The sequence below is a fragment of the Colletotrichum scovillei genome, assembly GCF_011075155.1.
Source record: "Colletotrichum scovillei strain TJNH1 chromosome Unknown Contig00006, whole genome shotgun sequence".
Lineage (NCBI taxonomy): Eukaryota > Fungi > Ascomycota > Sordariomycetes > Glomerellales > Glomerellaceae > Colletotrichum > Colletotrichum scovillei.
Window position 1 is genome coordinate 950,087 of NW_023336264.1, and position 14,675 is coordinate 964,761.

Genomic DNA, 14,675 nt, shown 5'->3' on the forward strand with positions numbered 1-14,675 from the left:
AGTCTGAGTTGAGCCAGCTGTTGACGATTTCTGGCCCCGAGTCGGGTATGGCACTTTCTGTGCATGTTATAGAGTCCCTTGTATCCTCATACACAGATTGTTTAACTGTCAGTCAACAATTCGAGTTTGTGTTATTTCACCGTCGTAATCTATCAGTTGAAAGAGGGTGAGGGGAACGTATATGTCGAGTCTCACGAGATCGGACGTGTTCTTGCCCCCCACCTGAGCGCTTCATAAGACTTGATTACCTGACTCTCGAGGAGGTGCTCACTTTGAGGGGTTGCTGCTTCTTGTTTCAATTTCAATATGTGTGTTAGTTGACAAGGTCAATAGCTCCCATGCCCTTGAACAACACTAGAAGGGGCTAAGATTTGTCGGTGTAGTTTTCGACATCTTTACATAGCTTGAGACTATGCTGTGACTCCCATACTTCTACAGTGAGGTCTCTCTGTCAGAGGTGCTAGACGATATGTGTCCGCCGCTCTCAAGCCCCCCGACTATCCCAAAGACTCCGAAACCGCGATGCCCGACCCAACAACTCGTCCGGCCTGCCAACCTCCACCACCCGACCCTCATGCATCACAACAACGACATCATAGCCAACAATAGCCTCCAACCGATGCGCGACCTCAACAACAGTGACACCCGCTTCCCCAAACTCTTCGCTCAACACCTTTCTAACCTCCTCATCAGTAGCATGATCGACGTTGCTCGTCGCCTCGTCAAGCAAAACGATACCTCCCCCCCGCGACTGCGTCCTCAACACCGCCCTCGCGAGGCAAAACAGCTGCTTCTGTCCGGCACTCAGCCCCGTCGCGGACATTTCTGCGTCGAGACCACCACGCGCTTCGATGGGTTCCCAGATCTTCATCTTGCGCAGGGCGGAAATCAGATCCGCGTCGGGGGTGTGGCCTCTGGGATCGAGGTTCTCACGGACGGTGCCTGGGAGGACGACGGGATCTTGTGGGAGTGTGGTGAGGGATGTGCGGGTGGCGGAGCGGGGGAGGGTTAGGAGGGAGTGGGAGGCGATCTTGAGGTCTCCTCCTCCTTCTTCTCCTTCTTCGGGCTGGAGGTCGAGTAGACGGAGGAGTGTGAGGAGGAGGGAGGATTTGCCAGAGCCGGAGCGACCGCATATACCAACCTTCTGACCCGGTAGTATTGTCAGGGATACATTTCGTACGACAGGGTCAGTTTCGTCGCTGGATCGGATGTTAGATCACTTCAAGCCTCGTCATAGGGATCAAAATGCAACACTTGCCTATAAGCAGCCGTCACGTTCTCAATCTCAATCTTTCCACTCCCAGGCCACGCCGGCGGCATCTCGTCCGCCTCGCCATCACGGTCCTCGCGCGGGGTATACCGCACAAAATACTTCAACCGCGCAATCGCGCCAAGGCTCGTCTCCAACATGGTCCACATCTCGATGAAGTCGCTCAGCGTCTGATTAAAGTTGATAATATTCACCATGGCGAGGCCGATGGCGCCCATGGTCGTGGCGTTTGTAAAGTACAGCGCAAACGCCACGAGAACGACGGCCATGCCCGCGATGAACAGGTCCAGCACGACGTTGAGCCAGCGCTGGACGCAGAAGAAGAGGTAATACGGCCGCTGCGAGGCGTCGAGAAGCGCGTGGTTCTCGCGGAGCATGGCGGGGGACCAGGCGAAGGCGCGGATGGTCGGCAGCCCGGCCAGGACCTCGGAGAAGTGGGTGAAGAGCGGGGATTTCGCTTCGAGGTCGATGTGGCGGAGCTGGCGGGAGGTGCGGAGGTAGTACTTTTGCAAGAGGTAGAGGGCGAGGAAGGACGGGGGGATGAGGGCGGCGATGTAGGAGCTTCCCGTGGCGATGATGGCGGTCTCGGCGAGGACGGTGAGGAAGCTGTACATTGCGGTCCAGGCGGAAAGGGGGAGGCGGTGGTCTATGAGGGCTATGTCTTGGCTGAAGCGGTTGAGGGTCACGCCGCTGTCTGTTGTTGTGAAGAAGTAGAGGGGCGCGCTTGAGGTGGGTTAGTCATTGACGAAAACGAATGGTGCGAATGAGGCCGGTCAGGGGTTCAGGGATGGGATGGGGATGGTCTTACGCAAGAACTGCTTGGAGAAGAGTCTGATGGAGGTGGTTCGCGGATCGGGGGATGGCGAGGAGCATCCAGAAACTTGAACAGTCAGTAAGATGAAATTGTTGTATGAGATGTAGTCGGGAGGCTCACCCTAGTGATACGCCGTTGAGAACGATGCAGAGGAGGCCAAACATGAGATAGATACCAAAATGCATAGCCGGCCGGTCATTCGTGCCGTGTTCAGTCCAGATCCGTAACCAAATTTCTACCAAAACCGGATTAGCAATGCAGCTCCTTTCGTATGACACCAAGCTTGAATGAAAGCAGAAATACTTACGAGGCATCTTCGTGAAAGCAACAAACAAAACATTCAGAATGACAAACATAATAAAGATGGGCCATCCGATAGAGTTGAGGTACATCCGGTAGCACTCGTTGTCACCTGTCTGCCTCGTCAGCTCGGCCTCCGTGGTTCCGGGAGCGACGGCGACGGGTCGATCTGCTCTAGTTGGCTTCGAGTCTTTGGCCGGATCCTCGGTTGATTCATCGTCCTCTCCGGGGTCTTTGTCTTTGGTCTCTTCCTTTAGAAGATGACCCCATGCGGAGCGCGGGAGGGAGTCGAAAGAGACTTGGTTATGGAGAATAGTACCATCTTGAATCATGGTGATATAGTCGGCCGAGCGGAGAAAGTTGACTGCGGGCTTGTCAGTCACACCTTGGGCGCTGGGCTGTTGCGTGGTAAAGCAGACTTACCATGGTTCGTTGCGAGAAACACCGTCATGCCCGCTCGACGTAGAAGCCCAACCGGGCCTATAAGACGCCGGAAGACAGCTTTGGACGTTGAATTATCGAGGCCGCTGAAGACGTCGTCTAGAAGAAGTAGTTTCCTGCGCGAGTAGACGGCGCGAGCCAAAGCCTGTTACATTTTCGCGTAAGTTGATCGCCGCGAACACATTGATACCGCTCATGTCGGTGAGGAGTCAAAACTCACTACTCTCTGCTTCTGACCGCCGCTCAGAGCTACGCCACCAGTGCCGACAATGGTATCCTCGGCCTCGGAGAACAGCGCAATGTCTTCGTCTAGGGTGCAGGCGCGCACAACGGCAGAGAACCAGGCTTGGTCGAAAGGTGTCTGGCCGATGATGTTGTTCTTGATAGAAACGTTGCGCAGCCAGGCGGACTGGTCGCAAAAGGCGACGGACGAGGTGTGAAGCGTGATGCTGCCGGTCGAGATGCCGGTTTCTCCTAGTATGGCTTTCAGCAGCGATGACTTTCCGCAACCTACACGTCCGACGAGCATAGATATGGTAGCTTGTCGAAGGGTGAGAGACACATTCTTCAGAATCTCGGTGCCGTCTTTCAGAACTAGCGTCGCATCTTCCATGATGACCACGGGCTTGTTGGTATCGCCCGAGGCGACGGAGGATCGATCCGTCCTCCTCAGAGACCCAAGCTCAATTTCATTATCATTCGCCAGCTGGATGGCTTGCGGAGTTAGAGGTTGCAAATCGGAGCCGCCGCGCACACTACTAGGCAGCGCGCGGTCAGAGTCCTGAGAAACCTTGGAAGAGCCCGTGATGATCTGCCGCTGGTCGACAATCTCATCCAAAAGGAGAAAGTCTTGAATGCGCGTGAAGCAGCCAATGGAACCCATGAGCTGCATAATGGACGACATGAGCTTCATGAGGGGCTGCGATACCAGAACGATAATGGACAGAGCCGTAAACGCCTCGGCAATTGTGAGCCCTTGCTCCGTTCTTGTCCAGAAGACGGCGGCGGCGATGATAATGATGGGAGTGAGTTGCTGTGCAACTCCGCCTGGGAAGGGACGTTTTGTTTCAGTCTTTTTTCTTGGTCAAGGAGCGATGTCAGTGGGAGGGGGAGGGTCTACCGATGACACTCAGAATAGTGACGAGGATTCTGAACTTGGTGGAGAGCTTCAGCTCAGAGGCGCGCAGCTTCTTGATGATATCGGAGAAGTGGTCCGTCAGACCCATCATCTTGATGCCCTTGATCTGCGTGAGCATGGACGAGGTGATGGAGACACGCTTCTGCACGCCTTGGTTCCATGCCACACGTGCCGGAGCCATGAGGGTGGAGAGTTTGCTTGTGACAGCAGTGCAGACTAACATGTGTATTAATATGTCTGTGGCGTCTTTGGAAGAAACAGAAGAAGGTGTAAGAAAGACAAGATACGACTACTTACCCAAGCCTGGGATAAGCAGGAGAAAACAAGGAGGGCCGACCTGTCGGTAAAGCAGGTACACCCCGACCGGGAGTTCAATGGCCGCCGCCCAGACGTCGTGAATAAAGGTCATGGACGCAGCAATGGCCTCAATGTCAACGCTCATAAGCGTCACGGGCGCCGAGTCCTTGATGATGGAAGCATCGAGGCTGAGCGTCTTCTTGAAGATGAGGGAGATGAGACCGCCGCGGAAGAGCGTCACAAGCTGGAAAGTCATGTGCTGGTACCAGCATCTTGAGACCTGGTAAAGCGTCTTATTAGCTGGGTGCCGAGATGGCAGCATTTTACGGGCGCGGGGAGAACTTACAGCAATTCCACAGTAGATCAACGCCGTTGCGCCGACGAGACCGCCGGCAATGTTCCTTGATTCTTCCGTGCGAGGACTCCCGACAAAGTTTACAATTTGGTTGACGAGGAAGGGCTGAGAGAAGATGAAGCCCGCAAAGAGGATGCGGGGGAGTACCGCTGCGAGAAAGGTGGTTCTGTATGCCCAGAACACGCTTCTGATGAGGCTCCATTTGCTGTTTTTCGCCGCTAGATATCTCGTGATCAGCTTGGGTTTCCCTCCCTTCCCCTCCCATGTACTGCAGAGAGACAGGTGTCGGACTTACCCCTAGACCACACCCCGTCCAGTCTATCAAGCAAGACCGTAGAGTCAAATTTGGGATCAATCGACCCGAGATCCTCCAACCCAATGAGCAGTCTGAAACCCTGGAAGAACAAGCCGTTCAGCCACCAGAATAAACTCCTGCTCACGACGCCGGTGGTGCACTCAACCGCGACATCCTTCTCGCTGTCCGGAAGGTACGCACGCTTCGGGGTCTCCTCCAGCACGAGTATGACGGCTTTGATAGCAAGTGAGGCCGTGAAGACGCCTGCGATTGGCGTGAGGCCGTCTCGTATCCACAGCGTCCTGGCGTGCGCGGTGTCGAGGATGATGGTCAGGACGAGATACGCGCCGAGGAGCAGGGACGGCCTGACGGAACGCTTGTGTTCTGTATAGGACAGGGCGCCTATTGCGATGGTCTCGATGAGGCCGATTGCGCTTTCTGCTACCGAGGTTTTTGTTTTTGGGGCGGTTGGGAGAGACCATAGTGTGATGAGGGCTATTTGAAGGCAGAGAAATGCGGTTACGGCTAACTGGGATCCCATTAGTATTCTTGCTTCAGAGTTAGGCCAACAAGCGTGAGTTATCAGTACCAGCTTCAGCCATAGAAGTCTCCCTGAGCGGACACGGATTCCATTGCGTAAAAGCGAGGAGATTCGGACTGGGACGAGGAGGATGAAGAGAGCGGATGGTAGAATGGAGAGTATGCTCTGCTCGAATAAGATGGTAAAGTCAAAGTAGCCGCGCACCTGCGGACCGAAATAATCGTCGCCAACGCTCATTGCGAGATGGTAATGACCGTCAAGACAATTCGAGTCCTTTCAAGCGATATTGAGATGTTGGCCACAATCCAAGGTGGAACAACGGCGAGCCTAGCAAGATATCCCATTGCGAGGTCGTGAGGTCCGAATGATTCTTATAAAAATGAAGAGAATTGTGTAACAGTCCCTTTCGAAGGGAACGAGATTGTTTATCCAGCTTCCTGTTTGAGGTTGAAGCCAAGGCTGACTGCCTGGGCAAGGGGAGGGAGTGTTACGTGTTGGGGGGTTCGAGACAACATGTATTGTCCAATCATGACCCAGAGACTTACACGAAGGATTCTGTGCTTGTGCGAGCCGTATTCGTCCCGATTGGGGAAATGCTCTTATCGGGGCCCAGTTCACTCCGTGTAACCAACCATTTATTGCCCGCCGTTCTTATCCTGTGCCTCTTGGGTATAAAGATGATGCGAATGGCGCGATGTACATATTTCCCATTCCATCAGTGTAATACGCCACTCACATTAATCCGACCATGCGCATCGTGCGTGTGTTGATCCCGTCCCGGCTCGTAGTAACATCGTCACATCACCAACAGACAAGGATGCCATCTGCATCTAGCACTTTTTCTCAACGTTCAGGGTCTGTCATTCTCAGGGCTCAAACAACGTACCATTCACTGGCTCTGTGTGTTAAAAGATTCCACTCAGCAGTCCACCGCTCATTCGGCTCTACCCTTCAACCGTGATACAGGGCCCCTATGGTGCCTTCATTGCATCCTTCCTCTTGAATCATCAATTCCTGGCCAGTCACCCACGCTGAGGTCCTCTCGACGTCAATCTTCTCCAGCACAACTCTCAATCTTCCGAGCAAGCATCTCCAAATGCCACAGCCCGGCAAACATACCCCCTCGGTCCTCCCTTTGAATCTGCCTCATCCCTCACACCGAGCCATGCCTCCAAATCCTGACCGCACAACGCCTCAGCTGCTTCGCTCCTCTCGACGCAGCTTCGCTGAGTGATATCTTCCGCCCATTTCCGTTTCGTCGATAACTCAAATTTCCTTGTCTCAGGCGTTTAGCTTGTTGGTATCGACCGTAAAGTGAAGGCAGACACCGTGCGAAACGTAACAACGTCCAAAGCTCGTAGAGGTATTATTCCAGCCGCAGATCGAAAAAGGCGTGCAGGCAGATGCTGCCCTGGATAACGGGTCAGACCTGGGGAGTCGTCGACTGTGAGCAGGCGGCGATGGTCTCCGAGATCGAGCTGTGATGCGGATATGGGAAAGCTGAATGCTCATCCCACTCTGTTCGGAATGTACCACCTCACGTTTGTACCTTCCCGTGCCTTCCGTGAGCACCCCTTGTACCCTCCCTCAAGTCCATTCCCGTCACCAGCCAGCAGGCGCCCCCTCGGGGGTCAGGCCAAAGCTGGCTGGGTGGTGGAGTGGTTGAAGTCCACGAACAGCCTAATCGGTGAAGGCTTTGAGAGGTCCCGTGTTCGAGTCCCAGCATGAGCACCAGAGATGTAGCCCCCGTTCGCCACCGGGGGGGTGAACTCTTTTGTTTTGGGTTATTGTCGTAAGTAAAAGTGCTCAAGTAATCTGGTCTTTTAGGTAGTTGGGTATACGATGAGGATCATCTCGGAGCTTTCCTAGGTTCTTACAGTGTATCGAGGGCAAGGCAGAGGCGGTCGGCCATTTGTTTATTGATGAGTATTACGAGTTGACCAAGGGATTTGCTTAACCTTGGGCTGATGATACAAGAGGAGCCCGCCATCTCGAGATGACACGATTGAGCGTCAACAAAGTCCGTTCCGTCCTAAAAAAAACACCATCCCGAACCTGCAGGTGACAGAGAGAGATGCCCTGAGATACATACCCGACATGCTGAAACACCACTCACCTCGACGGTATAGAATTTGCCCTCAGATTAGCTCTCTCATGTTCTCACGGACAACGGCCGACGGATGTAAACCCGTCGTGCTGTCTGCAACTTTGGCTTATTTGGACTATGGTCATCACCGGGCAATTCTATATCGTGTTTGCTGCGCAGGCCGCTAGGCTGGCAGTTCTCGAAATCTGCAGCCGCCGTTAGCTCTTCACGTCTCAAGTGTGAATCTATCGAGGAGGATGATGTCAACTTACCGGCCAGCTCCGATTGAAAACTATATTTTGTCCTGTCACGAGCACTCTCCGAGGCGGAAGCGGCAAGCCGTGACGCACAAGGAGGAAATGCTTCTAGGTAACTGCAGATTGTCGTCATTGCGGCACGACATTTCGAAGAACGTGGCGCCAGCTGTTGCAGCAAACGCAGCGATAACATCCCATGCTGGGAGAACCCAGATGGGTGCCTGCTCAGATCTCTGTTCTTTGGTGCTGGTCCTGCCATCGAGAGGAGGGCTCCGTTGCAGAACCGCAGAACCCGATGGTCCCGTAACCGTTTGTGAAAGCTTTCATCAATGCAGGCGGGGTAAGGGAATAGGGTGAGGGATGTGTGTTAGGTGCACGAGAAAATGGGCGAAGAATACTGGTAAAGCATGGTGGGAACAAGATGGAGACCAACTTGGCGTCATCGAAAAAAGACAGCATGGGAAAAGGTACCCGCCGCGCTCCTGGGAGGGGGGTCTCGCTAGATCTCACTTGAGAATCTGCGCAAGTAGCTGCTTTGAGCTGGAGGAAGAATTGGTAAGAAATAATACAAGGAAAACTTCAACCTCTGTCGAAGCTGAGGCTGGAGAGTAGCTGCTGGGATGAGGTCAGTCAAAATGGCCCCGAATTTCATGTCCTACACAAAGTAGCTTACCTGTTCAAGGCACTGAATTTGACAGCGGGATCTCTGAATCCAAAAGACTGTGCTAGGAATGCTCCTTCGGAATTTCTGCGCCCATATTTTGTGTCAACGGTGGCAGAGGTGGCAGTCGGGAGACCTCTTCGGTTGAAGGTGGAAGAAGCAAGTCGCGGTTGAAGAAGTCCAGTCAGGCGCGCCGCGCGACGACGGGAGCTTTGGGCGCCCTCCACTTTAATCTTGCATAGCCACATTTACATCGCACCACCAGCCACACCTTGGCCTCTCTTGAGTTAACATTGAGAACAAGCTCGAGGGTCATCTGGACGGGGGAAAAAAAGACGTATGGCTTTCAATCGTACACTCGTGATATGGCTCTAAAATGTACTCTCTACTCAAAGTCTATCCTTCTCGACCTCGATAGCTTCCTTCAGCCTAGCCTCTATCCGGGCAATCACGTCCGCATCGTACAGGTCCTCCAACTTGGTATCGTCCTTCTTAAGGTACTCCTTCTCGTGGCGGAGAGCTTCGTCTCTAGTCATACAGACCAAGTCGCGGAAGCGAATGTTGGACCACTTCTGCTCCTCGGCGCCCTCCCCAATGCGCAGCTTGGTCTGGCCCTCGGGCCGTCTCCACCGTACCAGCACAAGTCTGTTGATGAGACCGGTGACGGCGCTGCGTCCCTTCCACAGCTCCTCGGTCAAGAAGGCGGCGTCGCCGAGGGAGACTGGGATGCGGAGACCCTTGGACTCTTCGATGCCGAATCTGTGGTGGACGATTCTCGTCTCGGAGCCTTGGACGAACGCTACAATGTCTGTGTAGAGCTTGTCGCGGTTCTTGGCCGGGACGTAATCAAGGGGGTATCCTAGAAGCTTTATTAGCCCTGTAAGATCAGATGTATTCGCTTCGGGAGTTTTCTTACCTGAAATGCTGAGAATGACGTGGTTCGCGGCGATGTATCCAAAGACGGCGGGCATGGTTCCAAGCACGGGAAGAATTCGGACTCTGAAAGTCGGCAAAACACTGAGATCGCCAACCTGGCCCTTCTTGAACTCTTCTTCGTCGAGCGGCAAGAGAGCAGCCTTGCCCTCGCCGGCGACCTCCGTCGAGTACACGACAGGAATACCACCCGTCACGCCCTGCAGCTTCAGCTTCCTGCGAGTAGCTCTGGAAAGCCCGTCGTCGGTGCTGGCTCCGATATCGCCGACGTTGACGCGCGTGGGGTCGCCCTTGGCACCGGCTCCCATGGAGGAGATGACGGGGATGCCGTGATCGTGGCAGTACTTGAGCAGAGCGACCTTTGTATCAATGTTGTCAATCGCGTCGACGACGTAGTCCGGCTTCTGCCCGTCCTCGGCCCAGGGCGCAAGCAGCGCGTCGGCGGCAATCTTTTCAAACTTTTGGTTCTTGAGCTCGTACTTGGCCCAGGGGGCGATGGCGATGAGGCGGCGGTAGAGGCATTGGACTTTGGGGATGCCGACGTCCGCCAGCGTGGCGACGGCGTGTCGGTTGAGGGAGCTGAGGGTGACCTGGTCGAAGTCGATGAGGCGGATCTTGGAGACGCCTGAGCGGGCGAGGGCGGCGGTGCAGTGGGAGCCGACGCCGCCGCAGCCGACGACAATGACGAAGGCGTTGCGGAGCTTTTGCAGGCCGTCGTCTTTCAGGAAGACCCTGTTGCGGGCGAGTTGCTCGAGGATGAGTTCCTCGTCAAAGTCGCCGGCCTGGGCTCTCCTGGCGAGAGCCTGGTTGCGGGCATCCTCCTTGTCTACTGGGGGAGATGCGGCGCCATACCGAGTGAGCTGTGAGATGTGATCAGTTTAGAGGTTCATGTTATAATGTTAACGGTCCACTTACCTTGGCAGCTTCCTCAGGAGAGGAAGGGATGGACTTTTTGAGATCTTGGATTCGTTCTTTTCTTTCGAATGCTTGGTAGCCAAGGATGAGACATGCTACCGTGGCGCCAGACAACACAGCGGTTGCCGCCAGTTGCGCATGCGGACTTGACGCCGCTTTAGAGAAAAATGAAGACATTTTCAATCTCGCACACTCATCATGCAAGATGATGAGCTTAGTGAAGTGCCAAGTCAACAGAGAGGGAGAGTGCCGTGAGTGGCTTTCTGTCAAGCCAGTCTTACACGAGTTTCAGGAGGACCCTCTCAAAGTCACTGGCGATGGGTCTAAGCAGTACCTTCAAGTTAGGCTTCTATTGCACCTTCGCCGGTCTGAGAAAAAAAAAAAGTTGCTACAGGTGAGTGGCCAATCAGCATCTCCAATTCCAGCTGACAGCGGAACATTCGCCCACCGACACCACCGACCGCACCGGCCATGAGTGGCCCCACTTCGGCATGGAATCTTGGATGCATCGACCACTTCGGTTTGGAAGCTCCCTGGTCACTTCAAGCTCTGAGCTTCTTCCCGAATATTTAATTCTACCGCAAAGAAGTCAACTACGACACAACTACCGACGGACACCCACCAGGAACAAATGAGCCTCGCAACCGCATGAACACGACAACACTCCCGATCAGAAGTTTCCTTGGCCCGCAGCCACGATGCGCCAGCGCCTAGCCCTCCGCCGAATCCTCCTCCAGAGGCTCTTCCGGCTCCAGACCACCCGGCCCTTTACGAGCAACACATCCCTCACCTCCCGCGGCAGGCCACAGCTTCCCTTCCTCTCGATCCCCGTCGTCACCGCGCCGCGGGCCCGCTACTTCACCACAGAAAAGAAACGCTTCCTGCGCTACGAGGGCCGTCTCTTCCTCCGTTACAATGTCTCCATCTGGGGCGGTGCCCTATGCATCCTCGGCATCGTCTTCCTGCTGAACCAGGAAGGGCTGGAGAAGGAATACCCCACGCCGCATGAGTGGTCCTACCTGACGCGCATGGGCATCCGCGGCGCCAAGAATGCCGCCCGAGATACACCCGGCCACAGCGTGAACTGGGTCGAGGTCATCGTGACATGCAGAGGCGCGCTGGCTCGGCTGGAGAACCCGGATATCGACGGCGCCGCGATCCGCGAGCTTCTCGACGAACCTCTATCCATCGACGGCATCGGCAACGCGGGCAAAGATGTCTCGGCCAAGAGCGAGAACTGGAGGCGGGGCTACTACGAGGTGCTGATGCTCATGGCGCAGGCGGCGGAGCAGCTCGACGGCTGGGTCAAGGACCGGACGAGGAACATCATCTTCCCCGCCGACGTCGTCCTGGGCCCTTCCAACCCGCACCCGAAACCCATCCCGCCCGGCGCGGAGAGCGCGCCCCGCGAAGAGGACTGCGAGGTCGCCTACGAACCCGCCGAGAACCACTACCTCCGCATCCTCACCACAAAGGGCTTCACCGACCGACAAAAGATGGACGCCGCCCTTGCCTACGCCTCCTTCCTCGACTACAAGCAGATGCCCGACGCCGCCGAGCGCATGTACCAGTGGGCGCTCACCCTAGCCACCGCGACCGCCCCGAGCGACCCCCCCCTCGTCGACCCCCGTACCTACACCATCAACGATAAGAAGACGACGTTGCCGTCCGATAACGTGCTGGCCGTCCTCACCTCCATCGCCCTCCACAAGGCGCGCAACGACGACGTCAACGCCGCCCTCCCCATCTTCATCTCCGTCCTCCGCGCCCGCCGCGCCCTGCCTCAGGTTCCTCTCCCCGGTCAAGAACGTCCCGCAGAGACGCCCGCGACGCTGTGGCAGAGAATATGGAACCTAGCACAGGCGCCGAGGTATCCCGCTCCACCAGACGACGGCACCCGCCCGCCCTGGCGCCATCCGAAAGAACTCTGCGAAGAGGCAGGGCTGAACCTCTACATTGGCGAAATCATCTACGCCGCCGCAGCCGCCGTAAAGGATTCCTCTTCCAAGAAGCAGGCCGCGAACCGCGACGAAGGCCTCGCCTGGACGCGCGACGCAGTCGACCTCGCCGAGGAGCAGCTGCGCAAGCTCGGCCCGATCGGCGGCGACAAGGAGGCCCGCAAGACGTGCCGCGAGTGTCTCGGCACGGGACTGCAGAACTGGTCTGCCATGGTGGCCAGCTTGGCTAGGGAAGAGGAGGCCAAGAACCAGGCCGCGCCGGCGAAATCCGCGTTTGGGTTCTGGACGGAGACCAAGACCGAGGAGAGCAGGTGGGCGGCGGAGGAGAAGGTCGTCAAGGAGAGGATACGGCGGACCAGGGAGCTGTTGGTGCAGGTTGAGCCGCCTGTTGCTGGGTTGGCTTCGTTGCTTCAGGTGTAGGCGTTGGCTGTTCTGATGCAGATGGCGCTGCGAACAGGGTGTAGTTTGTACAATAATGTTTCGGCAATTTTATATTAATGATACCATTTGCACATTTGATGTCTTGTTTGTCGGATGATGGCAGCGAAGTATTATCAGTCATCACTGATTATGGGATATAGGTACATCGTATTTATTATCTTTACCCATTCACAAGCCACGGCGGCGCTTTCAGCGTGAATGGCAGAGCAAATGTAAGTTGCTAGCTTTTATGATCACGACTAACTGCCTCACGCCAGCTCTCCTGTTAAATGTTTGAGGCCTGATATTAATCATCGTGCCCAACTGAGCATAACGTCCCAGATGCTACCATCTCCTATCCGTCTATGTGACGGCTCATCATCTTCACTCAGGATTCCTCCCAAGCATCGCTCTGCTTCTCACTCTCTTCAACCGCAAGCTTCTGAATACCCTCTAGGACCTGGCAATGCTCATGGTCTTCAAGCGCCATGGCATATCCGATACTCGGCTTCGCAAATTCGGGCATATTCTCCCACTGCTCGTCGAATCCTCCCGCCGCCCACTCCTCCTCTGTCGGCACATGAGGGTCGACGGCGACAACCTCCGGGTGGCGGTAGTCGGGGCCGGCGAGAGCGACCTCCTGGACCCAGTCGAGCATGGGGACGTGGCTGGTGACGAGCATGCACTCGACGAGGTAGACTTCGCCGGAGCTGTAGACTGTGCAGCCGTGCTGTGTGAAGGAGGCCGTGTTTGGATTGCCGCCGGGTTGTGCCACGGGTGTAAGTGCAGGCGCTTCATCTGTGATGTACGCTCGAGCACGGCGAGGGAGGAACTCTTTAAGGGGTTCGTGAGAGAGTTCATCGACGCTGGTTGTGCTACCCAGCAGGGATAAGGTGTTGATGCGGTGACCGAGGGCAGACCACGTGTCGGGTGTGTCTAACACTCTAGTCGCGTAGTCGGCACCGAGGCCTATGCCGATAATGTCGAGGCGAGCGTCTGGCGATAGAAGCGATGGGATGACCTCGTTGAGAACGTATGCAATGTGGGCTTCGGGGGTCTCGTTCTTCGGGATTGAATGATACTTTGGGTTATTGGCGCGGCCGTGGTGAACCATGCTCTTCCTGGGAACGGCCATAGCCGAGGTCGGGCTCAGAGCCTTTTTGCCTTCGGGCCACCACCAGAGCTCACCCGTGTTGGCGATAATGATTCCGGTAGGACCATCGTCGGACGGCGAAGCTCTCTGGCGGTTGATCGCCTGAACGACCGAGACCATGCTACCCTTGCTGATACCGCCTGGGCCGTTGACGACGCGAAGGGCCAAGTTGCCGAGATCCTGGCTGGGCTCGCCAAAGATCACGACCACGCGCGAGGCAGAGGCAAGATCGGCACTCGTGAAGATGGTGACGCTGGGCAAGGTTGGCTCGACGCCGAGAGGTAGCAGGACTTTTCTCAAACCTTCCTTTTCGAGACGGCCGTGGACGATGTCACGGATCGCTTCTGTATGAGGGTTAGGAAGAAGGCGCAATGAAGGTCAACAATAATAGGTACTTGCCATTGAAATGAAAGCGCTGGCGATCATTGACGCGGCCGTTCTTGGTGAGATAGTACTTGAAGTAGTAATTGGGTTCCTTGATGTTGCGGATCTCATCTTGGTCGTTGATGAAATAGCTGGAAATGTTAGCTCTGGTCAAGGCCTACAAAGGTAGAGGCCACAAACCCAAGATCCTTCAAGTTAGATGAGAAGATAGGGTCTTTGGGGAGACCAGACCACCGACGGAGGAACATGGTGGTGGTTGGAGAGAACCTAGGTCGGGAAGACTTGAGGTGTAGAAGGAAAGATGGCTGAGAAGGGGCTTTGTGTTATCGATTTTGAAGAGACGGAGATCGAGGCTGTGATAAGTTCGGTGGGAGAGCAGGAGAGGGACCGAAAAGATGGTAAGATGAAAACAAAACAGTAGCAGTGAACAGGAAGGAACCCCAGGCTCAACGATCCT

General features: G+C 55.5%; 5 protein-coding genes across 5 annotated transcripts; 1 reads left to right on the plus strand and 4 right to left on the minus strand.

Moving 5' to 3' along the window:
• Positions 1-484: 484 nt before the first annotated feature.
• On the minus strand, positions 485-5,889 carry HER10_EVM0002693 (uncharacterized protein; the record flags this gene model as incomplete). Its single annotated transcript, XM_035472395.1, has 12 exons — positions 5,500-5,889; positions 4,911-5,439; positions 4,607-4,833; positions 4,261-4,540; positions 3,946-4,179; positions 3,046-3,872; positions 2,808-2,970; positions 2,392-2,748; positions 2,205-2,319; positions 2,079-2,150; positions 1,259-1,993; positions 485-1,199 (listed from the first exon to the last, which is right to left on the minus strand). Exons 1-12 carry the CDS (start codon positions 5,686-5,688, stop codon positions 485-487), a joined length of 4,443 nt encoding a protein of 1,480 aa, XP_035332312.1. The 5' UTR covers positions 5,689-5,889.
• Positions 5,890-6,216: 327 nt separating this feature from the next.
• Positions 6,217-8,119, minus strand: HER10_EVM0013198 (uncharacterized protein). The gene is made up of 2 exons (XM_035482562.1): positions 7,810-8,119; positions 6,217-7,743 (listed from the first exon to the last, which is right to left on the minus strand). The coding sequence occupies exons 1-2, from the start codon at positions 8,051-8,053 to the stop codon at positions 7,604-7,606; spliced, it is 384 nt and encodes a 127-aa protein (XP_035333597.1). The 5' UTR covers positions 8,054-8,119; the 3' UTR covers positions 6,217-7,603.
• Positions 8,120-8,826: 707 nt separating this feature from the next.
• On the minus strand, positions 8,827-10,638 carry HER10_EVM0012403 (ThiF family protein). The gene is made up of 3 exons (XM_035481799.1): positions 10,304-10,638; positions 9,372-10,248; positions 8,827-9,314 (listed from the first exon to the last, which is right to left on the minus strand). The coding sequence occupies exons 1-3, from the start codon at positions 10,478-10,480 to the stop codon at positions 8,845-8,847; spliced, it is 1,524 nt and encodes a 507-aa protein (XP_035333504.1). The 5' UTR covers positions 10,481-10,638; the 3' UTR covers positions 8,827-8,844.
• A 215-nt stretch (positions 10,639-10,853) lies between these two features.
• On the plus strand, positions 10,854-12,720 carry HER10_EVM0001501 (uncharacterized protein). The gene has a single exon (XM_035471246.1). The coding sequence runs from the start codon at positions 11,002-11,004 to the stop codon at positions 12,679-12,681; it is 1,680 nt and encodes a 559-aa protein (XP_035332168.1). The 5' UTR covers positions 10,854-11,001; the 3' UTR covers positions 12,682-12,720.
• Positions 12,721-13,069: 349 nt separating this feature from the next.
• HER10_EVM0012813 (Arb2 domain-containing protein) lies at positions 13,070-14,466 on the minus strand (the record flags this gene model as incomplete). The annotated part of the gene is made up of 3 exons (XM_035482195.1): positions 13,070-14,129; positions 14,218-14,349; positions 14,399-14,466. 3 exons carry the CDS (start codon positions 14,464-14,466, stop codon positions 13,070-13,072), a joined length of 1,260 nt encoding a protein of 419 aa, XP_035333553.1.
• Positions 14,467-14,675: the final 209 nt, after the last annotated feature.

Bases quoted from the DNA above. Each gene is read 5' to 3' on its own strand.
- HER10_EVM0012403 (XM_035481799.1), bottom strand. From the start codon at position 10,480: ATGTCTTCATTTTTCTCTAAAGCGGCGTCAAGTCCGCATGCGCAACTG. The intron at 10,249-10,303 runs GTAAGTGGACCG...CACATCTCACAG, and splicing joins CTCCTGAGGAAGCTGCCAAG to CTCACTCGGTATGGCGCCGC. The intron at 9,315-9,371 runs GTAAGAAAACTC...TAAAGCTTCTAG, and splicing joins CGTCATTCTCAGCATTTCAG to GATACCCCCTTGATTACGTC.
- HER10_EVM0001501 (XM_035471246.1), top strand. From the start codon at position 11,002: ATGCGCCAGCGCCTAGCCCTCCGCCGAATCCTCCTCCAGAGGCTCTTC.
- HER10_EVM0013198 (XM_035482562.1), bottom strand. From the start codon at position 8,053: ATGGCAGGACCAGCACCAAAGAACAGAGATCTGAGCAGGCACCCATCT. The intron at 7,744-7,809 runs GTAAGTTGACAT...CGGCGGCTGCAG, and splicing joins TTTTCAATCGGAGCTGGCCG to ATTTCGAGAACTGCCAGCCT.